General features: G+C 45.6%; 1 protein-coding gene across 4 annotated transcripts in view; it reads left to right on the top strand.

The window, feature by feature from the left end:
• The window catches only part of SHC1 (SHC adaptor protein 1), a 55,678-nt gene that overhangs the window by 16,016 nt on the left and 13,378 nt on the right, over positions 1 to 26,284 (top strand). For 2 of the 4 annotated variants that reach the window (XM_089482859.1, XM_089482858.1), the window contains 3 exons: positions 12,783 to 12,944; positions 16,969 to 17,039; positions 21,307 to 21,370. In XM_089482859.1, coding sequence (XP_089338985.1) covers positions 12,786 to 12,944; positions 16,969 to 17,039; positions 21,307 to 21,370 — 294 coding nt within the window. In that variant the 5' untranslated portion in view covers positions 12,783 to 12,785. Of the gene's footprint in view, positions 1 to 11,890; positions 12,945 to 16,968; positions 17,040 to 21,306; positions 21,371 to 26,284 lie in introns of those variants that run through there. The other 2 variants (XM_089482857.1, XM_089482856.1) reach the window with 2 other exon arrangements.

Genomic DNA, 26,284 nt, shown 5'->3' with positions numbered 1-26,284 from the left:
TTGAAAGAAAGAGTAGGATATGTTTGAGGGAGTCAGCAGCACATCAATGTGAAGGGAAGTTTCTCCTAGGCAGCTGGACAAATGTGAAAGGCTAAGGGTTTACATTAGCCCTCCAGGATATCTGTATTCCCTATCACAGAATAAAGTAAAATCAAATACATATTTCCATCTCCCCATGTCCTGAGGGCGGAGAGGCCTTTTTGCCTCTTTAAAAACTCTTCTGGATATTTTAGGCCCAGGAGAGGCTTTTCCACAATAGGAAGTAAGTAAAAGGCACTTTCTGTTGACTTCCTCTTTTAAAACTGGCCTAAAATGAATGGAAACATGGCAAAATGCTCACATATTTCCAAGAAATTTTGGACCATTTTGGAGCAAATAAAAGATTTTGGGGGGTTGACCCTTGGAGGGCCACAGGAACAGCTGTAAGGGGCTGCACATGGTCCATAGGCTGCATACATAGCTGTTCTAGGCATACATATATAGCCCCTGGATGCCATGGATCCAAACCTTGGTCTCTTTCTATGCTCTTATCCCCCTCCCCATTTTTAGTCTGGAGCCAATGTCTCGTAGTGCTCTCCAGGTGTGTTGGAGTCCAACTCCTATAATCCCTGCCAGTGATCACACTGGCTTGGGATGATGGAAGTTGTAGTACAGGTGACTAGGAGGGGCTCAGAGTGAGGAGTTCTAGCTGAGAGTGTAAGGTTAAGTCTGGGGAGACATAGGTTCGGATTCGTTCTTCCCAGGCCACGAAACTCACAGTGCGCCCATTTCGTATCTTTCAGCGACAGCATCTTTAAAGTGGAAAAGAATATAACAGGGAGAATTGCATACATCATTCTTTCCAGGTGGTGGTTTCAAGATGTCTGTCTCTTGTTTAGCGTAGAGAATGTGCCTCTTAGAAAACAGTGGAGGGGGGAGACATTCTGTGGATTGGTTCTCTTGCTTAGGAGGTTGCAGGTTTCTTCTGAGCCACATTTGTTCCAGTGCATCTTAAAAACAAATCTCACACATATCTACAATCACTTAGCTTCCTTCTCCACGAAACAAACCTTATTTCTTTACATATTCCACTATTCCTTTACCCGCCCAGAGTTAGAATCGTAGAGTTGGAAGAGCCCACAAGGACCATCCAGTCCAACCTTCTGCCATGCAGGAATCTAAATCAAAGCATCCCCATTGACAGATGGCCATCCAGCCTCTGTTTAAAGACCTCTAAGGAAGGAGACTCCACTACATTCTGAGGGAGTTTGTTCCACTGTCGATCAACCCTTACTGTCAGGAAGTTCCTCCTAATGTTGAGGTGGAATCTCTTTTCCTGTAGCTTGCATCCATTGTTCTGGGTCCTAATCTCTGGAGCAGCAGAAAACAAGCTTACTCCCTCCTCAACATGACATCCCTTCAAGTATTTAAACAGGGCTATCATATCACCCTTTAACCTTATTTTCTCCAGGCTAAACATCTCCAGCTCCCTAAGTCATTCCTCATAGGGTATACTTTCCAGACCTTTCACCATTTTGGTCGCCCTCTTTTGGACACGCTCCAGTTTCTCAACATCATTTTTAAATTGTGGTGCCCAGAACTGGACACAGTATTCTAGGTGGGGCCTGACCAGAGCAGAATAGAGTGGCACTATTAATTCTCTTGATCTAGACACTATACTTCTATTGATGCAGCCTAAAATCTCATTGGCCTTGTTAGCTGCTGGATTGCACTGTTAACTCATGTTCAATTTGTGATCTACTTGGACTCCTAGATCCCTTTCACATGTAGTCTCGTTCAGCCAGGTGTCCCCCATCCTTTATCTGTTCATTTTATTTTTCTGCCCTAAGTGCAGTACCTTACATTTCTCCATGTTGAAATTCATTTTGTTAGCTTTGGCCCAGCTTTCTAATCTGTTAAGGTCATTTTGAATTTTGATCCTCTCCTCAGGGATATTAGCTACTCCTCCCAATTTGGTGTCATCTGCAAATTTGATAAATATACCCCCAAATCCAAGTCATTGATAAAGTTGTTGAATAGCACTGGGCCCAGGACAGAGCCCTGTGGGACCCCACTGGTCATCTCTCTCCAGGATGAAAAGGAGCTTCGGCCAGTCAACCAATTCCAAATCCATGTAACAGTTGCCTTGTCTAGCCCACATTTCACAAGCTTGTTTGCAAGAATGTCATGGGAAACCCTGTCAAAAGCCTTACTGAAGTATAATAATCCACAGCATTCCCTTCATCTAACAAGCTGGTAATTTTATCAAAAAAAAAAGAGATTAGATTTGTTGGGAAAACTTTTTTTTAATTGTAGCTCTCAGAATTCCTAACCAGACAAAGAGGAACTTTTCCAATGCAATGTTGTAAACTGGACCTATCAGTCTCTTCTTCTCCTTCTCCTCCTCCTCCTCCTCCTCCTTCTTTAAATATAGTATCTAGCTACCATACTAGCATTTAGAAAGGGGGAAATGGTCATTATCAGCTATACAATATTCCCTGATCCCAGTTCAAATCCTGGCTTTCAGTCTGTGATCATCTACTCCTGGGTTAGTGCAGTCGCCATTCCTTGCTCTTTCCTATTTAAAGGCTTCCATTCTTTATGGTGCATCTTTTGTTGCACTAGATTGCCACCTTGTGGCTAAATGGGCACCTTGCTTCTCAGCCAGAATGCAGAATGCAAGAGTAGAAGGGCATTTCATGAGGACTAGCACCCTGCACCCAATAGGCAAAGGGGTCAGACAAGGCTGCATCCTATCACCTTACTTGTTTAACTTATATGCTGAAAACATCATAAGAAAAGCAGAATTTGAATCTGGAAAAGGAGGAGTTAAAATAGGAGGAAGGGACATTAACAACCTAAGATGTGCAGACGACACCGTAATATTAGCAGAAGGCATTCAGGAATCGAAACAGTTAATAAGGACGGTCAAAGATGAAAGTGCAAAGGCAGGTCTGATGCTGAACATAAAGAAAACAAAAATAATAACCACAGAAGAAATACACAAATAGACAACTAGGAAATTGAAATAGTTAAAGAATTCCCATAGCTAGGATCAAACTTTGACCAGAATGGAGACTGCAGTCAAGTAATAAGAACAAGACTAGGAATGGAAAGGGCAGTTAGGTTTTAAAGTTTTGTGTGGTTTTGTATTAATTTTATATTATTTTAACTAGATGGTTTTAATTGGTTTTACATTTTTATTGTGATGTTTTAATAATGTTTTCTCTTTTGAGCCACCTTGAGTCCCTTTGTGGGGGAAAGGCAGCATAGAAGTGGAATAAATAAATAAAATGAAGTAGCATCTGTAAAGCATCCCTGAGAAGCAGCCATCCAGCCCCTGTTTAAAAACCCAAGGCATCATACCCATTAGTGATGGCTCATGTGCTCCATGAGTGCAGGAACTTGGTAATACATGCACAGCCATGTTCCTCATCCCCAGAAGTAACTGGCCCCTTTGTCTTCCCACGCAGATCTACCCCAAACTCTGGCCTGCATCCAGCAAGTCCACTTATTATAATAAACATGAACACTAACATGGACAGTTTTTCTGTCTCCTGGTTTTCCTTTTTTTCATTTTCACAGCATCTTTCCCCCTCCCCAATAAGTTAGTTGTGGTAGTAGTTGTTGCTGTTGTGTGCCTTCAAGCCACTTCTCATTTATGATGACACAAAGGTAGGCTTGCCATATCCCAGTTCCGGTTTTTCAACCGTCTGGAACGTCCCGTCCCGGGTATGGCAGCAGTCCTGGAAGCTCCCAGTCACCATCTCCTCCCTCTTAGCGGCAGTAATGCAAGGCCTAACTGCCATGCTAGCCCTTGCTGGGAAGGAGGGCTCGGGGTGGAGCCGTGCAGGGCCTAGCCAACGGGCTGAGCTCCAGAGGAGGAGACCATGGCTGCGCGGCTTCCTCCTCTGGAGCCCTGTGCAGCTCTGCCTTCGAGAAGGCTTGCCGCTGAGCTGGGCTCTGAAAAGAGAGGTCACTGCCGTTGCCTCTCTCCTCGGAGCCTAGCCGGGATGGGCAAAGCCTTCTCCAGAGCCGTAGGAGTGTCCTCCACCTCCGAGAAGGCTTGCTGCCCAGATGGGCTCCAAAGAGTGAGGCCGCTACTGCGTCCTCTCTCCTCGAAGCCTAGCCGGGAATGGCAAAACCTTCTACGGAGGCGGAGGAGTGTCCTCCACCTCCAAGAAGGCTTGCCGCCGTTTATATTAATGCTTTTTGAATTTATTAATTGTTTGTTTTTTTAGTTGTTTGTGTCCTCCATTTACAAAATATACCCTACATTTGGGGGGGGGGGGATTTTGTCCTACATTTGTCCTACTTTTTAAACATTTGTCCCGGTTTGGATGTAGACAGTTATGGCATCAGCTCATTCACATTGCTTCTCTTTCTTAAGCCTCCCTGTTTTCTTGAGCATATTTCCTCTTTCTAAAGCCTCTGATGCATCTAGCCTCTTCCTTCCTTTGATGTTACTCCCTTGATCACAACTATCAAGAAAAGAGGTTGTGTCTATGTTTGTGACACCAAAAGGAGAAGAGCCTAGAATGTTGCCTTGAATATAAATGGCACAAATAAGCTAGAAATAAAGTTTTGTTGAAATTAGGGCAGACAATCCTTAGGACAGTCTTCCTCAACCTGGTGTGTTCCAGATGTGTCAGAATATAACCATAATCTTCCCTAGCCTGGCTGGGGATGATGGGGGTTGTGATCTGACACCCAATCAGGGAAGGCTGCCTTAGAACGAGGGTAGGCAACCCTCTGAGGCTGAAGAACTAAAATGCACCACTCACTGCAGCACAGAGGGCTGCACCCTCTGACTCCCCAAAAATTTATTTTAGATTTTATTTTATGCTTCACTAAAATGCTTCTCACCCTTTTCTAGAGGAAACAATTCTACCATTCTTACCAGACTCCTGAATGCCATTTTTCAAACCAGGATATCAACTGTAAGTTACTTTTGTAGGGTGTTTTTAGCTAAGAGAGAGAGAGGGGTCTTGTTGTTGTCTGTCTTCAAGTCACTTGGGACTTATGGAACCCCAAGGCAACCCTATCATGGGGTTTTCTTGGCAAGAATTGTTCAGGGGAGGTTTACCTTTGCCTTCCTCTGATACTGAGTGGGATCTGCACAAGGTCATCCAGTGAGTTTCTATGGCCGGACAGGGATTTGAATGCTGTTCCCCAGAGTAGTAGCCCAGCTCTCAAACCACTATGCCATGTTGGCTCTTGGAGAGAGACATAAAACATCTTGGGAGTGGGTATGTGGTGAAATTGACTTTCCATATCCCATAGAGTAGTGCTACTGAAAATGGTGGTCCTTGGGCTGATGCTGTTCCCTGAACCATTGGCTGCGGGTCCTTGGCAAGTTTCCATGACAGAAAGAAACCTTTGCAGCCAATAGATATAGCATCCATTTCTGACGTACTAGATTGCCAGTCTCCCATTTCAGATAATCCTAGAGAGCCCTGGAGGCATTTTGATTTTTAAAAATATTGCCAGAAAAATATTGCGTGTGTGTGTGTGTGTTTGACCCGTGGCCTCTAGAGACCCACAGAGAGGTCTTCTCACAGAACCTGTGTCAAAAGGTAGACATTAGGGGATACCCTCTCATTGTTGCCTCTCACGGTGTCCATCTCGTATCAGAGGCAAGTTGCTGAGGAATGGGTGTCTCTCTCATGTTCCCCTTGAGGAGCGAAGGGAGTGAGCTCCTGCCTTTTGGCCCTCAAGTTGGGTCCAAGAGGCCCAGCAGCACAGCCCTGGATCCATCATAGCCTTCCCAGCTCTTCTCCTTGCTTGTTTTCTGGCTTCTGTGGAGGAGGATGCAGTGTTGTACTCAGGCCTCCTGCATCCTCAGAGGAAAAAACAGCTGGGTTTAACTCTGTCCCATTTCCTCTTCTACAAGTACATCCCCCAGCCTGCTTTCCACCCTCTGGCCTTGATGCATGCCTGTTGGCCAAGGTCTCAGAGGCCAAGTTGCAAGCAGTCCTTTCCATTCCTCGACTAGGTTATGGGTCACCCCTCTTCCCACTGGGACTCAGACAGTACAACTCTTGTTTTAGTTCTTAGTTCTCCCTCATCTCTCCTCCCTTCACTCTTTTCTTGGGATCCATCCTCCTGAAAGAATTCCCACAAGCCAGGCAATCTGTCCACGTTGTGTCTTGTGCGATTTAGTTTTTTCACAGGCTCCTTGTCCATATAGTTGTTTGTTTGCTGAGTTGACCCTGACTTTTGATGACCCTGTGGATGAGACATCTCCAAAACTGTCTTCCACTACTTTGCTCATGTCCTGCAAACTCATGCCAATCACCTCTCTGATTGAATCCATCCATCTAGTGTGTGGCCTTCTTCTCTTTCTACTTCCTTCCACCTTTCCCAGCATTGTTGTCTTCTCCAGTGATTCATGCCTTCTCATGATGTGACCAAAGTACAGCAGCCTCACTTTGATCATAGTATGGTGTTGTCTTCATATCTTAAGTTGCTTTTATTCCTTCCTCCTATCTTCCTTCTCTTTCATCTAAGTCTAAAACTGCTCTATGTGTGATATTTTCTGCATACAAGTTGAACAAGTGGGATGATAAAATGCAGTCTTTCCTGACCCCCTTGCCAACTAGCAACCATTCTGTTTCTCCATATTCTGTTCTGACAGTGGCTTCTTGTCCTAAGTATAGATTTCTCATCATGACTGTAAGATGTATTGGAACTCCCATGTCTTTTAGAGCCTTCCATAGTTTTTTGTGATCTCTGCAATCACATGCTTTGCTATAGTCTATAAAACACATACTGATTTTTTTCTGGAATTCCTTGGTACGCTTGCAGTGTGGTCCCTAGTCCCTGCTTGTTTTCTGAACCCCACCTGCCCCTCTGGAATTTCTTGCTCCATATATGGTTGGAGTCTGTGTTGTAGAATTTTGAGCATAATTTTGCTTGCATGGGAGATTAATGCTATGGTTCCATAGTTGCTGCAGTCTTTTGTGTCTCCTTTTTGTGCATGGGGATGTACATTGATTGTTTCCCTACTTCAGACTACTATAGTGTGTCACAACTTGGATTGCCAGATTGAAACCTAGAGAAGGTTCCTGTATCTTGAATGGCATTGCAGAAGAGGGAAATTTAGCAGCTTTTGGTTGTTACCTGGCTGTGTGATAAGCAACACTTGTTGAAATCCTTCTTCTGCACAACCATTTGAGGATCAGGAATCTCTGCTTTTCATTCTGGCAACTCTAGTCACAACACTACCACAACACTTTGGCAACCTTAGTCACAACAGTACCACCCTACCCAAACGTGCCTCTGCTGAATACCTCAGATATTTGGCTGGGTATTAACAAAGCTGGGTTTGCTGGCTCCAAAAGGAAAACACCCTTTCCACCTAGCCCATATGGCTTTTCTCTTTTTGCATAGAATCATAGAGTTGGAAGAGACCACAAGGGGTTGGACTGGATTGCCCTTGTGGTCTCTTCCAACTCTATGATTATATACAAAAAGAGGAAAGCCATATGGGCTAGGTGGAAAGGGTGTTTTCCTTTTGGAGCCAGCAAACCCAGCTTTGCTAAGCCTATATTGAAATGTTGCCAGTTTCCTGCCAGTCCCCAATTGTACTATGGGGGGGGTTCATTCTGCCAATATGCATTTCCTTAAATTTCAGTGCAGTTACTTTTTTGGGGGGGGAATACTTTTCCCAAGATCCATTGGCCATGCTAGAGAGCCAGTGTGTGTAGTGAGAGTCAGTGTTTGTGTGTGTGGTGTATTGATTTGATTTTGGACTATGTCAACTGGCCACTGAAACCCACTGGTTAACCTTGGGCAAATCACACTTTCTCATACTTGGAGGAAGGCAGTGGCAAGCACCTTCTCAACAATTCCTGCCAAGCAAATCCTGTGATAGTCTACCTTGTTGTTGTTGTTATGTGCCTTCATGCCATTTCCGACATGGCAATCCTAAGACAGCGTTTTCTTGGCAAGATTTGTTCAGCAGGGGTTTGACTTTGCCTTCTTTTGAGGCTGAGAGGATGTGGCTTGCCCAAGGTCACCCAGTGGTTTTCTATGACCAAATGGAGATTTGAACCCTGGGCTCCAGAGTCCTAGTCCAATGCTCAAAACCACATCACCATACTGAATTGCCTCAGGGTACTCATAAATTGGGAATGACTTGAAGGCATACAAGAACAACAAAGTCACCCCCCCCCCTTTCAAAAAAAAAGAAAATGCTCATGGTCTGTCTCTGTCTCCCATGTAACTCGCTCTGGCTTTTCTTCACGAACGAAGATTCAGGAAGGACTCATCCCGCGCTTTCTACAAGCGCGTTGATGACTAAAAGGCCAATACAAGATCAACAAGTCCGGTTGCAGAAAGTCTCCTTGGGTGATGTTTCTGGGTTGTGGTTCTTTCTGCGCTGTCGTTTCTCTTCGAGACTCGTTCCGTGTGAGCTTTCAAAAAAGACTGCAGAATCATGGATAGTGCGTCTCCATGCTTCCCGATGCGAGGCCAGGGCTGACCATTGCTGGTGATCAATTTGGCCGAGCCTGAGGTGTTGTTTCAGGGAGTCCTTGTATCTCTTCTTTGGGGCACCCCTCTTATGCTGACCCGTGGCATGTTCACCGTAGAATACTATTTTTGGGAGGCGATGGTCCTTCATCCTAGAAATGTGTCCTGCCTAGTGCAGCTGTGTTCTCAATAGCATGGCAAACCTTTGTGAATTGCAGTGGAATAGTTTAACTTTGCAAGATTATAGGTCACTCTAAGAACCAGTCAACCCACATGCTGAATGCAAATGGCTGCATCAAGGCACCTTGTTGTTGAATTCTTTACACCGGTCTTCCTGAACAGGGGCCACACCAAATCAGTAACCTAGGATTCCCATCATTCTTGAGTAGTGGCCATTTTGGGAGGAGATGATGGGCACTGTAGCCAAGACCATTCTTCCATTAGCCAGTGTGGAAGAGGATTTGTCAGGCATAGGATTTGAGGACATCGTGAAAGGGTAGGAATTCATCCATTAGTTGTCAATGATATTAAGGCAAGGTGTTCGAACCTGATCAACACGGAGAGCACAAAGGTGAGAAAAACTTGCCCAAGGCTTGGGAAATTTATATTCTGAGACTAAGCTCTTGTAATCCCCCAACCATCATGGCCAGTGTTGGCTGGGGGATTACAAGAACTGTAGTGCAAAAAAGTAGCTTTTCCAAGCACTGAAAAATTATGTAAATGCATGCTGAGTCTCTCTGCATCTGAGAGGGCTTACAAAACTTGCATCTTCCAGGGTCCCCCAGCCAACGTGGGGGATCATGAGAGTTGCAGTCTACCTTTCCCCAAGTGCTTAGAATTAGAGTCAGCAGGTGCCAGAAACTTATGGGGTCAGAGGGAGAACAGTGTAACCTTGACAGTAGTCTGGCTTAACACCTCTCAAGTTGTGAGACTTTTCAAAGTGCTTCCAGCACATTCAAGTTTCTAGCATTCATAGCATGAACTGCTGGAAGCACTTTGAAAAGTCTCACAACTTGAGACGTTTAAGCAAGATTCTTGTGTGGAGGGTGTGTTATATTTGTGTGTGGATATGCTTTCAAGTTGCCTGTCAACTTAGGGCAACCCCATGAATTTCAAAGAGTTCTTTTAGGCAAAGAACTTACTCACAGATGGTTTTGTCAGGTCCTTCCCCTGAAACACAGCCTACAGCACGGATGGGTCTCCCATCCAAGTACTGACCAGGGCTGAACCTGCTTAGCTTCTGAGATCGGCCAGGATCTGGTTTCTTTAGGGTCTATATGCTAAGCACCAACCCTCTGAGTTGCAGGGTGGGAGAATATGAGAGAATACATTTGGAGCTTGCTGCTTATACAGGCTTCATGGACTTCAGCAGATTCAGCGCTCAGCAGAAAAATCAAAAGGTGTTGTAGTAGAGTAAGCTTGATTTTAAAAGTAGGATTCGAGCTGTGTCCTTGCTAGGGAATTGTGGAATAATTCTTGCAGCTAATATCTTGTGGTCCATTTTACTTCTGATAGTTTTTAATGTATGTAAGATAGGGATTTTAAAAGAAGATAATGACAGTGGCCCAAATAAAGATGCTTTGGGTATTAGCAATCTTGTCTAAACGCCTCACCTTTGCCTCCCATTCCCCTTTTCCACAGCCTCTGATGTTCTCCATCTACCTCTCTTGCCCCTCAACATGACTCCTCACCCCTTTACTGTATTCAGTGAGCCACACCGTCCTACCTTACAAGATGCTTGTCAGCTTCTCTCCTGAGAATGCTCAAGTATGTGTTGTCATAATCGCAGAGGAGTTAGTGGCAGGGCTTGAACGCTCCTGTGGCTGTGGGAGGAAGAGGCTCAAATAGAGATTATACTGAGTTCATAGAATCATAGAGTTGGAAGAGACCCCGAGGGCCATTCAGTCCAACCCCCTGCCATGCAGGAATGCAGAATCAAGGCACCCCTGACAGATGGCCATCCAGCCTTTGTTTAAAGACTGCCAAAGAAGGAGACTCCACCACTCTCCAAGGGAATGTCTTCCACTGTCAAACAGCTCTTACTGTCAGGAAGTTCCTCCTAATATTTAGATGGAATCTCTTTTCCTGTAGCTTCCATCCATTACTCTGGGTCTTATTCTCTGGAGCAGCAGAAAACAAGCTTCCTCTCTCCTCAGTATGACACCCTTCAAGTACTTAAACAGGGTTACCATATCACCTCTTAGCTGTCTCTTCTCCAGGCTGAACATACCCAGCCCCCCCAAGTCTTTCCTCATAAGGTAAGGTTTCCAGATCTTTCACCATTTTGGTTGCCCTCCTCTGGACATGCTCCAGTTGAGACCATATCAACCCACAGAACAGAAAAGCCTCTCTCTTTTCCTCTCCCCTCCCCACCACACTGTCGCTCTTTTCTGCCTGTGGCATGCCTCCTACCTCCCCTGCCTGGCAGAAATGTCTCTTTGGCTTGGCAGAAGCCTCTCCATACATGGCCAGTGACCTTGAGAGTGTGCATATATGCATGTGTGTGTGTGTGTTTGCAGAAACAGACCCCACCTCTTTTTGACCAGGCTCCATTGCCTCTACATCCACATCCCCACACACACATCACACACACACATATATATATATATATATATATATATATATATATATATTCTTGTTTCCACGCAAGGAGGGCAGGAGCCCTCGTGTGAGTCAGCACTGCCCTCCCATTGGTAGCAAGAGCTTGGCCTCTTTCTCTCCTTCCCACCCCCCCACCATCTCTCCCCCTCCGCCTTTCCCCCAGAACGGAGCCGCAGTCACTTAGAGCTGAACGATTGCATTCAGGAAGCGGTAGCAATTAAGCCTCAGTGCTCTCCTAGGCAGCCACAGCAGCTGCAGCAGCAAGGGGGGGGCGGAGGTCCACAGAGAAGGAACCACGAGCAACCTCCCAGCATCAGGGCCAACTGCCTTATTCGGAGAGGACCCCCTCCCTACACCTTATACCTGCATTCTCTCTTGGACCAGCAGGGACGGACCACCTAGCAGGGACACAACCCCCTGGGATGTTCCTAGATCTCCAGCCCAGCATCTCTGGCATCCAGCAGCCCCACTGCGAGAGGCCGGCCTCTGCCCGCCGTACACGTGGGCTTCCGTGACAGAAACAGAGGAGCTTCTGTTCGGTTTCCTGGCAGCCACGTCAAGGGAGGGGACCCTTGCTGCCTCCACCTTCCTAGATCCTGCTGAGCTGGAAGGCGCTCTCTGGCCTCCCTTGTCTTAGGATTTCCCCCTCTTGTCCATATTTAGGAGACGAATGAGGCCAAAGCATCCTTGGGCTTGAGAATCCTCCAATATCTTGGTGCACGTTCTCTCTCCTTCTGGGCCTTAAGGGCTGCCGATGGGTCTGTGCTGAAGAAGACAGGCGGCGTTGGGCATCTACAGCGACTGACCTGGGACAAAGCTGGGGGGAGGTTCAACAGGTGGTGTGAGAGCTAGGGGGAGTGTGCGTGAGGGCCTCCTCGCTAGCATTCCAAGGCGCCTGGTCATTGCCCATCTTGGGGACCAGCCAGCAGCCCCTCTCTTCTCTTCACCCCCTCCCCTTGCAGGGCGGTCCAAAGATCACTGCCGCATGGTCGTGGTTGGCAGTGTGACCTGTGGCCATAGATCTGGCTGATTCGACACAGGGCCTGTGACAAGGACAGTGGCTGTGACGAGGATGGCTGGGCGCACTTAACACAGGGCAGTTTGCAGGGACGAGACAGAGCCCCCCACCCCCACCCTTGTCCCTATTTCTGTGTTTCTGTCAGCAATGCCAGCCAGGAGCTGCTGGGGAGTCTCCGGATCATTTCTAACTTTCTTGGGCTCCTAAACTCTTGCTGAGTTGAGACATCCTCTGCATCCATTTATCAAACACCTGGCTTGGTTGCTCTGCTTCCCCTCTTCATCACCTAACAGCCTCAGGGATGGACCTCCTGCAGAAGAGCAAATATAACCATCTTCGCAACGACTCCATCTCATCCCTGGAAGATGGGTTGGTGGCAGCAGAGGGGGACTCCCCCTTGGAGCCCCTGGTGGCTGCCCCATCCCTCCCGAGCTCTCTGTCTTCCTCCTCCCTCAGCCCCATGCTGCCCCTGGGGGAGCTGTCCTCAGAATCAGAGGACAGTCCCACCACCCTGTGTTCCTTCTTCCCCAAAATGGCCAACCTGAAGCTCTCCAACCCTGCCACCACGCTCCTCAGCCTCCGTGCCTTTTCCAGAGAGGCAAGCGGATCCACGGAGCCTCCACTGCCTCCACCGCCGCCTCCTCCTTCTCTTGCTCCCATCTCGGCTCCTCTCCAGGACTCAGCAAGGACTGTTGGTCTCTGTTTCCAGGATATGAACAAACTGGGCTGTGGGAAGAAGATGCGAGTGGAAGGCGGCCAGCTCGGTGGAGATGAGTGGACTCGGCATGGCAGCTTTGTCAACAAGCCCACCCGGGGCTGGTTGCACCCCGACGACAAAGTGATGGGCCCCGGAGTCTCCTACCTCGTCCGGGTGAGTAAGTCAGACAGGATTGGGGAAGAGCCTGGAATTGGGGGTGGGTGGGTTAAAATTATCAACCAAGACAGGATTATGTTATTAAAGCCCTGCATGGTTTAAGGCAGGACCCTGGTTGGTAGCCAGTTTGTACAAGGAAGCTTGTGTGGAATGTGTGCCAAGGCTGTCTTCTCTTCCTCTTTAAACTCTTTCTTTGGGCACAGACCTCTCTTATCTCTAGGCTGGGCAAAAAGAGCCTGCTAGTCCTTGGTGGTAATGGTGGTGGTTGGATTTTGCCCTGGGGTAATGGTGGCCTCCACTGAACAGGTCCTCTACTGTATGCTTTTGCTGAAACAGGTATTGCAGTGTTGAGGAAAGAGTGCCTCTGAGAATGTAAAGGGAATCCTTTCAAACCTCCTCCCTCCCATGTCAGCAGCTACACCTGATGCAGGGATGGACAACTGCAAGGGCTCTGTGGCCCCAGGACTCCCCAGAAGGCCAATAAATGACAAATCCCAAAGCAGAAAATGACTGTGGTTTTTGTTTTATAAAAGGGTATTTTTTGATGATAAATGGTTCAAGGAGATCTTGACACTGCAACATATTTAAAATATGATCATCTCTCCAGGAAGCTTTTAGAAGTGACAATCCAGCCTTCTTTTTGGCCAGTAAAGGGCTAGTCTGGAGGGATTGCGGGGGGGAAGCCTCAGAGACCATACACTTTGCCCATCCCTGATCTAGCATGTCCATCCCATAATACCAGACCCTCTGTGCTTCAGAAAGTAAATATTTGCCTCCATGGCTGAGCAGGAGCCAAGAGGAAGTTGCACTGAAGCCACTTTGATTTGTAGAGGGGAGTGACACCCCCTTCCACCCATCGCTCTCCCTCTTGTTTCCTCCACCATGTTAGCGGCTGGCATCCAGGCCCACCCTACATCCCTGCAATTGCACCACCCTAACCAGCCTAGGCGTCTGTCCCAGGTCTTCTGCTCAAGCACATGATTGCTTTTGACAGGCGTGCGCCCCAGTGTCCATCCCTCGGGGCCTGGCACACATGCTCTTTGCAATCTCCTGCCGGTTGGACCAGGGCGGGTTGGAAACCTTCTCTTCCCTCCCTTGCTTCCAACCCTCCTTGGTCTCTGGCTGTGACCAGGCCCAGCGGTGACCCACTTTGAAAAGTAGGGGCATCTCTCTGTAAAGTCCATGGAATTCAGTCCATATCCTGACTTTTTGGAGGTCAGACTCTGCCATGTTATTGGACTTATCCAGGAACCGAGGTTGTTTCACCTGCCTTGATCTGAGATTAACAGAATAGACAATGAATCTGAGAGCTTGGCGATCTTCAATTTTTGGACTTCACCTACCAGAATCCCCTAGCCAGCTCCTGCATCTTTGGCTAGCATTTTCCCATCTCCTGATGCCAATTGTCCTATGTGGGACTGGCCCAAGAGATTTTGCTGCCTGATGCCTAGGACAAGAATCTTTACTGGAGCCAACCAGATTGCCTGTGGAATCCGCTTTCAGTTATAGTGACAAGAAAGCTTCTGCTTCAGTACCTGAAGAGAGCAGGGTTGCTTCTGGCAGAGTGGGTGGATGTTGGCATAACATGCCCAGCTCTCATACATTATACATTCAGTGTCCCTCTACTTTTGCTGCCTGAGGTGGCTGCCTCACCCTTCCTCCTATCAAACATCATGAGAAATATGTAGAAAGACCAGGATCCCATTGTGGAGTTCCAGTCTGTATTTTGCTAACCAGGGGAGGTTTTGCTGGCACAAAACAGGAAGGCGGCCAGTTTTCCCCAGCACACACCTCTTTCCTTCTCCTGCTGTCACATCCTCTTGAGTCTCAATAGAAACAAATTACCCAGCTCCCACCTCAGGGAGGCCCTCCGCCTTTCCTGCCTGCAGCTGTGATCTCCAGGGTCAGCTGGACAACATCCCCTTGGTTTAGCAGCTTCCTCAGGGCCTGTTGTCCTCCTTCCCCTGGGAAAACTGTGCTCCCCCCCCCCCCCCAATAAGTAGCTTCCTGAAATCTGTCAAACTGTTAGGGACAGACTCTACAACCAGTGAAGGCTTGGGATGACAGTAATGTCTTTGCGGGAAGAGTATGGGGATTATTAAAGTTCCTCCTGCTCTACCCTGGCATAGCTATTAAAAGACCAAATAAAATCATAGTTGGAAGAGATCCCAAGGGCCATCCAGTCCAACCCCTTGCCATGCAGGAACACACAGTCAAAGCACTCCCTGTGACAGATGGCCATCCAGCCTCTAAAAAAAGGAGACTCCATCACAATCTGAGGGAGTGTGTTCCAATGTTGAATAGCTCTCACTGTCTAGAAGTTCTTCCTAAAGTTGAAGTGGAATCTCTTTTCCTGTAGTTCAAATCCATTGCTCCATATCCTAGTCTCTGGAAAAGCAAAAAACAAGCTTGCTTCATCCTCAGTATAACATCTCTTCATATACAGTGGATCCTCCACATTTTCTGGGATTAGGGGCACAGGATCCCTGTAAAGTGGGAAAACCACAAATAAGAAAACACATTTTTTAACCTGAAAGAACACCTCTCTAGGAATATCCAGGTCCTCCAGGGCAACTCTGTGGTCAACATCTGCTGGGAGGTGACCACAGAATTGCACTGGAAGACCTACAGAGCCTAGAAAAGTGTTCTCTCTTGGAATCTCTAGGTTTTCCAGCACAACATTTGATGGAAGTTGAGCATAAAGTCCCACTGAGGGACTTAGAGATTCCTAGAGAACATACTAATAAAATCACTGAATAATCAAATCTGCAAAGGTCAAATGTGGAGGGTCAACTGTATGTAAATATGGCTATCATGTTAACCCTTAACCACCTCTTCTCCAGACTAAACATCCCCAGTTCCCTAAGCTGCTGCTCATAAGACATAGTTGCCAGCTCAGTGGTCAAGCTGTAGGCTTTGCAAGCAGAAGCTGAAGGCTACCAAAGTGACTAGTCCTCAAGGTGTTAGTTTATTTTTAAAAAACAAATTTACTTGTTCATGTAATTCATGCTGAACACATGCAAGAAATCAGTGACCAGAAAGAAAAGGAAGAAGAAAGAAGCTCTCTTCCAGTGTTCAAAGCATTCCCAGGTTGTCTGAATTTAGTTCATTCTATTCACAAGCAACCAGAGCTGCTGCTGGTGGTTACATCAGCAAACACATCAATTTTACCCAAAATAATGATACTGTAATTGTAATAATAGTAAAAGTAATAGTGGTGGTGGTGATGATATTTTGCCTTTTACATAGCTAGGGACTCAAAACAGCTTTATTGTTGTTGTGTGCCATAAAGTTTATTTCTGACTTATGGCAACCCTAACCTGAACTTATCGTGAGGTTTCCTTGTCAAGATTTGTTCAGAGAGGGGGATGCTTATGCCTTTCTCTGAGGCTGAGAGAGTGTGAGTTGTCCAAGCTGTGTTTCCATGGCTGAGCAGGGATTTGAATCCTGGTCTCCAGAGTTGTAGTCCAGTGCTCAAACTTAGGCTTCTACCAAGGCAGCTTACCAGAGTTAAAACAAACATAGTTAAAAATTAACAGCAATCAAAACTCCAAAAAGCAATTAAACCATCATAAAACTTAAAATAAGTTTTTTAAAAAATTAACAGCACATAACAGCTTTGTAACACCAGTTATGTATTTGGCGTTGGTTAGAACAGGGGTGGGGATAATGGAGCCCATAGGATTTATGAAACCCCAAAGGGATTTTATTGTGCCCCAAGACTTTCCCAAGACCAACACAACACACAGTTACATTCACAAATTTGGGATGATTTTTGTCCTGAACAAGCAACCTCTAGTAGCATTTCCAAACCCACAAAAAATGACCATACCTGAAATTAGAAGTTGCAACTGGAAATTGCTTCTCGTTGCAATTTTTGTGGTGCCGCCTTCAGTGGGTGCAAAATTTGGCCCCTGCCCAGCTGCAACTGCCCATTCCTTTTGGAAATAGTGATAGACGATCATAATTCCAAGATCTTTTCTGGCTAATGACTATTTTTCTTTCCTTCCTTTCCTTTCAGTACATGGGTTGTGTGGAAGTGCTCCAGTCGATGCGGGCGCTTGACTTCAGCACAAGGACTCAAGTCACAAGGTAAGCTGCTGTAAAGTTTTCGGAGCAGCAAAAGGACCTAGTTCCATCGCTCACAGTGTAGAAACCTAAAAACCTTTGATGTGGGAGGTGTCCCATTGCTTTTCATCCTGACAATCCAAGACTGCTCTGGAGCTTTGCTTCTTACCATTCAGCCTACACTAAGTGGGATCTTCCAGTATCTCTGCAATGTTCCACTGAGCTTCTGATTGTTCTTTATGCAGAGGTAGAGAGATATAAATCCCTACCGTTAAGAAAAGTTCATCATTACCTTTCTGCCTAAGTCTCTGCTCTGGGTTGGATTCCTTTTAATATGCCTCTACTAAGAGGAGGAAGTTCTTCTCAGTCTTTACAGGAGACATGAGCAAATCTCTTATTTGAATCCTGTTGTTAATTTTAAATAGAGCACATAGACCCATTGAATTAATTGAATTTATCTGTGTATTGACTCACCACTCAACAGTTGATTCATGGTGTCTACTGGTAACTTGGGCCCAATACAAAGTGTTGGTTATTACCTTTAAAGCCCTATATGGCTTGGGCCCGAGTTGCTTGAAGGAACGCCTCTCCCTACACAATCCGCCCGCACTCTCAGAACAACTGGGAAGTACCTACTGGAGCATCCCAAGGTGAGAGTAACAACTACTCACCAAAGAGCATTTACGGCTATGGTCCCCATGCACTGGAGCAATCTTCCAGAAAAGATCCGACTTATCTCTACTCTGGATGCCTTCAAGAAGGCGTTGAAAACCCACCTCTTCCAATTAGCATACCCCCCTAACTTCTTGTAAAGAATATCATCCCCAAACAGAAGTCTATCGCAGGATGTTAAAATATCATCCCAAAACAGAAGTCTACCTCAGGATGTTATCTAGGATCAGCATATTGTATGTGTTTAGATAGAACATTTTTTATACTCTGTATTTAATAACTATTATTGGAAATATTTGTAATTGCCTTCGTATCTGTATTGTTGTATTATATGTTCTGATTGTAATCCTGCTTCGATCCATCGGGAGAAACAGGAAAATATACATAAAAATTATTATTATTATTATTATTATTATTATTATTATTGCTACTGTAGTTGAAACTAACATATAGGATTCAGATCTTAGGTGGAAAACCACAGAAAGAGCAAGGCCTATTTGTGTCTCTGTATGACAATTCCTGGGCTACCTCTGGTTCCACTGGGACATTGGAGGTGGGTTGGATTGTCCAAGCATGCCTCATGAAGATACATAGCCCAGTTTCCCCACTCTTTCGGAAAGGTAGCCTGTTGAATGTCCAAATAAAATACAATAATAATAATAATAATAATAATAATAATAATAGTATTTATTTATAACTCGTCTCTCCCTGTGTTGGATCAAGGCGGGTTAACAGCATATAAAAACAACTATTGGTTCACCTGAACTCTGTCAAATCATTCAATCTATAAGGTAATTTGTGCCCCTTTGGGGCTGTGGTGGGGCAGGAAAAAGAGGTGCAGGATAGTTTGGATGCAGAGAACTTGGACCTTGGAGCTGCCCAAATACAAGCAGATCCTTAAATTTGGCAGGGAGTAGCAATTCCCCAACCTTTGGCCTTCCAGAGAGATTGGATGACAATTCCCATAATCCACCAGGTGCCCTTTCTCACTACCCATTAGTGCCTGCCAAAAAAAGAATTACAAGACAGTGGGGTGTGTGTGTGCGCGCACAGTTTCTCCAGTCTTGTCCATTACCAAGCAGACACAGGGTCTGGAAAGAGGTGGCTAGAGGGAGAAGCCAGCAGGAGATGGAAAAGCTTCAGAGGCCAAACTATGCACCCCTGTCAGTGGCATTAAAAAAAAAGATAATCTGCTAAAGACAGGAAGCATTTATACAGCATCATCAAATATTAACATGCCTCGCTTTATTCCTCCTTCATGCCCCTCATGCTGGTCCTTTCATTGCCCTAAAGAGGCTGGAGAAAGACCATATCTCTGTGTCTCTCACCAACCACTCCTTGGCTTTTGTTAGTCTTGGATTGTCAGGATTATCAGCAGCCAGCTGGAATTGTGGAATTGCTTTCTTCTACCTGTCCAGGAAGGTCTATCTTCTCCTTTCCCTTGAGGCTTCTTCTCTCTGCCTCATTCCTTTGTTTTTTCTTCTGAGCAGTTACTACACCAGGAAGGATAAAATGGAGGAGATAAAGCAGGGATGGATGTGTCCCCCTCCCAGCAAGGTCATTTTTTGCAGCTTCCTTAGGGCAAGAAAAAAAATCCCCTCCCTTTTATTCTCCCTTCTACAAAAACAGGGGAATTGCACTTCTAGAGGGGTATGATTCTCCTCTAAAACAAGATGGGTGACCTCATTATATTTAACTTTTTGTGGTTTTGTTAAACCATGAGTGGCCTTCCTCTCACTTCTGGGTTTTTTTAAGGGAGTTGTTGCAGGCCCCAGAGGTCCATAGGACAGGAAAATGACCCCAGGCCCAACTAACTTGGTGTAGCCCTGTTTAAAATGATTCTGGGATCCCAAGCCCCCCACCCCATCCTACAGTAGACAAGGTTGCCTCTCTTTCTCTGGATGAGTTGCTGCACTGGGTCTCACTTCCTTTTGGTCTGGCTTTCTGGAAAGAATGGTATTTTCTTCTTGTGCATCTGGACTGTGGGGTCATTCTTAAAGTGGGCTAACAGTATCCCACAAGTTTGGCAGAGATCTGTCAGCAGCATCCCTGACATAAACTTAAGATCTTTGATCTCTTAAGCTATCTTGATTTCTGTGAGCATCTCTCCAGTCAAGTTGTCTGCCCAACCTAGAGGCTCCCTGCATGGTAGGGTATGCTTTGATTGAGATTTCCTGCATGGTAGGGGGTTGGACTGGATGGCCGTTGTGGTCTCTTCCAACTCTATGATTCTCCTGTGAATGTTTTGAGGAGTTAGGCTGTTTTTTCTTTCAAAATGCTCTTGAAAGCAAAACCACCATGGGCACCAGCAGTCAACTGTTTTGGTTGTAACGTGTGTGTATTTGCTTAACAAGTTTGGGATATTTTGTGTTTGGGACCTCTGGGTGCAGTCAGAGTTCTGCCTCTGAATAACTGACGATGGGAGATAGACAGAAGGATCCCATTGGCTTCATGGCCTTCTTAGGGGCAACTGGTTAGCCACTCTGGGAAACAGAATGCCATGCTACAAAGGACTTTGGCCTGACCAGCAAGACTTATACTATGCTATGTTAGTGCTACATAGAATCATAGAGCTGGGAAAGCACCTTGGAGATTATTTCTCACCCATTAGTGGTCCAGGTGTTTTGGATTTCAGTTCCCAGAAGCCCCCACCTGCCATGATCAGTGATCAGGGATTCTGGGAGTTGAAGTCCAAAACATCTGGATGAACAAAGGCTGAGAACCACTGATAAGCCAACCTGTTTAGTGCCATTGCTGGAGGGCCAAAGGCAGCTGAAGTGTCCCCCACAGCTGGTCATCCAGCTTCTGCTAGAGCAGTGATGGTGAACCTTTTAGAGGCCGAGTGCCCAAACTGCAACCCAAAACCCACTTACTTCTTGCAAAGTGCCATGTCTCCTTGGATTTCTATTGACAAACTCTGGCAAACGCTGTGCTGAAGCGACGGCACATGTGCCCATAGAGAGGGCTCTGAGTGCCACCTCTGGCACGCGTGCCATAGGTTCGCCATCACTGTGCTAGAGAGTCTGTTACCTCTGTTCTTCACCCATTGTGCCTCTTGAGAGGTAAATAAATGGAGGCTCCGGGCTGAGAGGCAGTCTACTTCAGAAGATAACTTGATGCAACAACAAGGGCAGGTGAATACCCTCATGTCCTGCTTGTGCGTTTCCCAGAGACACCTGTTGCCTTGGGAAAACAAGTTACAGACCAAAGGTAGACATTTTTGTTCTCTTTTTGCTCCAGGGCGGTTCTAGTAATACAAGGGTGGGAAATGACAGAGGGGTGGGGGCCGATTTTTACCCATAGATCACACCAGGACACTTCACATGCTCAGAAGTGACATCCTGTCATTTACAGTTTCACTTTCACTTAATTTTTGGTATTGGAGGAGTGGAAAACAGCTGCATTGTATACTGGTTTTAAGGGAGGGGGTTGGGTGAAAAGTCCCCTGAAATATTTTTAAAGTAATCTGAGGGCTTCAGGAGGACTTTTAAGGTCCACACTTTGAGACCCCATGGGCTGCACCTTGCCCACCCCTATAATAATATTTGTGTTGTGTTAAAAATGAGCTTACCTGTTGCTTTTGCAGCACACCTAATCTTTGTTTTCTGCTTCTGTACAGGGAAGCCATTGGCTTGGTGTGCGAAGCTGTGCCTGGGGCCAAGGGAGCTGTCCGCAGGAGAAAGGTGAGACACATAGTGGTGGATAGAGAACTTTCTCTTCCTCTCTTCAAACATAAGAAGATTCACTTCAAATCACACAAAGACTATTTCTCCCCTGTGTGAGCTGGCTCAAGTTGTAAGATCTTCAGGGGAGAGCTTTCTTTCTATCCTTCCACACTCATAGGCTCTTCTAGTGAGAACACAGGGCCTTCTTGATGGCTACTGCTAGGCAGTAGAACTCTCTTCCATAGGAGACTCAGTTGGCTCCCTCTTTGCTTTCTTTTCGCCAGCAAGAAAAAACCTTTTTATTTAGGCAGAACTTCAACTTTTGTCTAGTTGTACCAACCATCCACAGGATTACCATGAGACAAAGTCATTTAGAGGGCAGTTAACAACAACAGCCAAAGGGTATTTTTTAATGAGGTGTACTGGACATTATTATGTGTTTTAACATGTTTTAAAGTTGTTTTATACTGGGCTTTTGGGATCTGCTAGGGTTTGCTTCCAGGACCCCAGCCCCCACCCCGCGCATACAAAAATCCATGGATAATCAGGTCCCATTATATACAGTGGCATTAAAAATGGTATACCTTACATAAATTGGTAATTCAAGCTGTGTGTTGTTGAATCCATGGATAAAGAATCCCTGGTTATAGAGGGCTGTCTGTATTTCTGTTTTGTTTCAACCTCAGGTCTCATATCAGGAAAAAAACAAAGATTTATAACAGCTAGACCAATTCACACAGGGGCTAAGCAGTTGTTCTGGTGGGAAGCCCATCAACAGAATATGAATGCTACTGTGGGCATGCACACACCCACATATACATGCAAGTTTATATAGACGCACACACGCAGCATCTATTATAGAGGCATTTTACCTCTGATACAGGAGTTGGTACGTTGCCATTTATGGCTTCATCGCCTGTAAATTTAATCTTCTCCTTTTTAAAGGCAACCAAGCTGAGAATCCTAACTAGAACTTGTGCCAGTGAAGACCAGAACTGAACTTTGCCTCATAACACAATAATTTGGGGGCAGGAGATTGAGGAGGAACAAAGGGAAGGTCGACTTTTGTGTGTTGTGGGACTAACTTTTGAAAATTAGATGGAGTGAAGGGGTCACAGTCTTATGAATGGGGGAATTGGATAAAATCATAGAAGAGGCCTGCAAACTTCTATTAGCCAGAAGAGCTAAATGGAACATCCATGTTTAGGGGCAGTCTACTTCTCAATAAGAGAGAGAAAGAATAACTGAAAAAAGCTATCTCCCTTTTGTGTGGGAGGGCTTCCCAGAATCATCCCACTGGGGTGGGATGGAGAAACGGGATGCTGGTTTGGGAAGAGTGCATGATATAAGTTGTGATTGATTGATACTGGACATTTTGATCTGATCCATCTGGGCTGTTCACATGGACTGCTAAAACATGGCTTTTATTATTAAAAATAAATAATTTAAAATTATAATGTACTTTTAACAGTGAATTACAAAACCACATTCAAATACCTTACTTCATAACAGTCCTTATATTAAATATTGTTTTAATTTTTTGGGGAGGGGAATTATTCCCAAAAGTCCTGTGTGTTAATACAGTAATGGGCCTTGATCTGTTGTAAAGTCTGAAACTTGGAATATAAATGGATTCTATATTGCTGCAGAGTTGTCTTTTACTACTACTCCCCTTGCTACATGAACTTTTGTCAGTTTTTCAGCTAGAGCCATCCAAGAAAAGCCTGTCTAGTCAATGCTGGCGAGATAGTCCTTCTGTGTTTTTCCAGAATCTTGCTTGTATGTTCTTGTCCTAAACAGTAGTGTGCAGCTGTGGTCCATTTTTTGGGGTGGGTGGGTAAAATTCCCATCAGCCCTAACAATAATAGGCTGTAAGAGATATGGGGAGTTGCAGTCTAAACCGTCTAGAAGGCAACAGTTTCCCATGCTGACTGACTTCCCTTATAGAATAAAAGCTCTTACATGAAAATATGCTGGCTGTTGTCAGATTGTGAACCATAAGTTACATATAAAACAGCTTTGTTTCTTTAGGCTGGTAAAATTATTTGTGCTGTTTCTTTGAAAGCTATTGCTATAGTCTGTGCAGAGGACTCGATAATTTGCCTTTTTCTGTGTATGTACAAGAGATGCAATGCAGTGTAGTGACTTGAGCATTGGCCTACAACTCTGGAGATCAAGGTTCAGTTCCTCACTTGGCCATGGAAACCCGTTGGGTGAGCTTAGGTGAGTCACACACTCTCAGCCCCAGAAAACCCAGTGATAGGGTTGCCTTAGGGTTGCCGTAAGTCAGAAATGGCTTCAAGACACACAACATAAATGTATGTACATGTGTGCATGTATTATTTTATTTGATGTTAAATACAATAAACGAAACCTGCATATGTGTGCTAATGAACCCCCTCCCCCCCAAAAAAATAAGGAAATAAAAACAAGTATAGATTTTCAGGAAACTAAAGTGCGCACTCAGTACTATCTTACACTTTCCCATTGGCATAAGAGCTCATTCCAAACATAAAGGGCAGCAAAGGAGAAAAGACAGCATCTTCTAAGAGAGTGGGAGACTTTTTGGCAGCTGAAGTTGGCAGAAGCATGAAGCATAAAGGTACTGAGCAGCAATAGTTATCAAGACAGGGACAGCACATATGTATATGTGCTGGAAAAAGTATTGAAAGTAAGGATGAGTCTTTTGTGCAGGATAAGATAAGGATTTGTGCACACTGCACAATTGAAATACAGAATTAGCACAGAGGCATAGAAATTTGTGTCTTCCAGTCTAGAACAGTGGTTCTCAACCTTTCGGCCTCCAGATGTTTTGGAGTTCAATTCCCAGAAGTCCCAGTCAGTATTCTCATTGTTCAGAAATTCTGGGAGTTGAAGACTCAAAAATCTAGAGGACCAAAGGTTCAGAACCATTGGTCTAGAAGGTTGTGTGTGTAGTCACACTTAGTTCAAGTGGTGCTTGTGGGTTGCATTCAGCCTCTCAGACAACTCACACACACCCAAATCCCCCCCCCCCCATGGATGAAATCTTGTTTTAAACATAATTTAAGCCCATGTAGACTTGTTCTAGGGCATAAAAGAGCCAGTCACTTGGGCTTTTTAGAAACTGGTCACTTAGAAACTCAGCCTGGTAGGACAAAATTAGGTCTAAATGGCAAATTGTGCCTGCTAAATTCTGGAAGGGGGGTTAGGAAAAATCCCTCAGCAGTTGCCCACCCGTAAACTAAGATCTCAAGTATGTGCCCACCCCACCCCCTTTCCTCCAAAGGCTGCCCTGGGCTGGGAAATGGAAGCCGAGTTGCAGCAATAAAGACTCCATGCAGGCCGGGCTGATCAATAGATAACCATAACCGTTTGTCTAATGGACGCAGAGGAGGGTCGGCTTGTCTCCTTGCTCTTTTCTCCTCCTGCCCTTCCCCAGCTTCTTTTTCCATTCCTCCCTCCTCCCCCTGCCACCTTTGGCCTGGCGATGCCCAGAGCTGGGAAGCCAGTAATGACATTACTTGAGGTGGGGGTAGAGGTATCGCTGCATAATGGTGGTAAATAGTACAACAAGTCCTCTGTTGATGCTTGTGAATATTATCTAAAAATCTTAAAGACCAGAGGGGGAATATGAACTGGTGGCTGAGCTTAATGCTTTGCTTTCTCAGGGTCCCCACTAGCATCTTTGGCAACCTCTAAAGCAGAGGAAATTTTTCATAATGATTTTTGAATGATATTTTCACCTGAATGCCAGCCACATCCAACCCAAATCAGCCACAAGTGCGACAGCTTACTTCCCCCAAGCCTTCCACTCCACCCTCCAGAAGACAGGCCAGAAATCAGCTGAAATATTCCCTGTAAGTGAATGTGTCTTAGAGGGCACTGAAACTATTGGTGCGGTGCCACCAGGGGAAGAGAAAGGGATATTCCCTCTTCCCCACATTGCTCACCCCTATCTTGAAGGTTCCCAAGTATCTGGGCTGTAAAAGTGCCTTCTTTGACTCAGGAATGCTGTCCCCAGTCAGAGCAAGCAGCATTGGGCTAAAAAAGACAGACTGACGGTCAGCTTTGGTCTAAGGCAGTTTCCTCTGTTTGGAAGGTGGGCTGATGAACACCACTCCCCACCCAGTTACAGGCCAGTTCTCTCTCCAGGGTTCATGCTCACAGAATGGGCTGTAGTCCAACAGGTAGAACAACTGGCCTTCTTGTGGGGTGGGATACAGGTCCGACATCTGGCATCTTATGGTAGAACTAGGAAAGGCTCCTGTCTAAACTCTCAGGGTTTATAAATGTGCCTCCCTCAACCTGGGTGACCACCAGGTGGTTTGGACTACACCCTGCTGCCAGTGCCCCTGACTGGTACATGCTCTCAGGGACTGATGGGAGTTGTAGTCTAAAACAGCTGGAAGGAGCCAATTCAGAGAAGATGGATGGAGACTATTGATCTGGGACCTCATGCCTTGGAGCTAAATCCAGTTCTCTTCACTTTGCAACCATCACTGGGTTGTAGCCCAGCTTTTGTATAGTTTGTCAGCTCCCTTAAAAAAAGATTGAAATGCTGCTCCTAAGGTTTAGTTATGCTAAAATAAGGAAAGCCTTACCCTAAAGTAATCTAGTAGTTTTCATCCCACCCATTTTGCCTTTGGTCTTGCCCACAACTGGAATGAGCCCTCTAAAATCTAATTTAGCCCATTGGCTTGAAAGAAGTTCTCCACCCTTGGTGCAGACCAGGGGTGGGAATCATATGGCCCCCTAGGTGTTGTTGGACTGCAGCTTCTAGCATTCTTTCCTGTGCTGGCTTAGGCTGATGAGTATTGCAGTCCAATAACTTCTGTAGAGCCACATGGTTGGTGTAAAGAGTAATGAGCTCTCTAGTATAGGACGATACTGTCTTTCAGATAGTGTGGATCTAAACTGTGTTGGACTTTAAAGGACAACGGTAGTCCTTTT

This window comes from Sceloporus occidentalis, unplaced genomic scaffold (assembly GCF_023333645.1).
Source record: "Sceloporus occidentalis isolate IW3139 unplaced genomic scaffold, rSceOcc1.0.p SCAF_20, whole genome shotgun sequence".
In the NCBI taxonomy this organism is placed as follows: domain Eukaryota; kingdom Metazoa; phylum Chordata; class Lepidosauria; order Squamata; family Phrynosomatidae; genus Sceloporus; species Sceloporus occidentalis.
The sequence above is the reverse complement of the archived record's forward strand: the minus strand, read 5'-3'. Positions and strand labels throughout refer to the sequence as shown.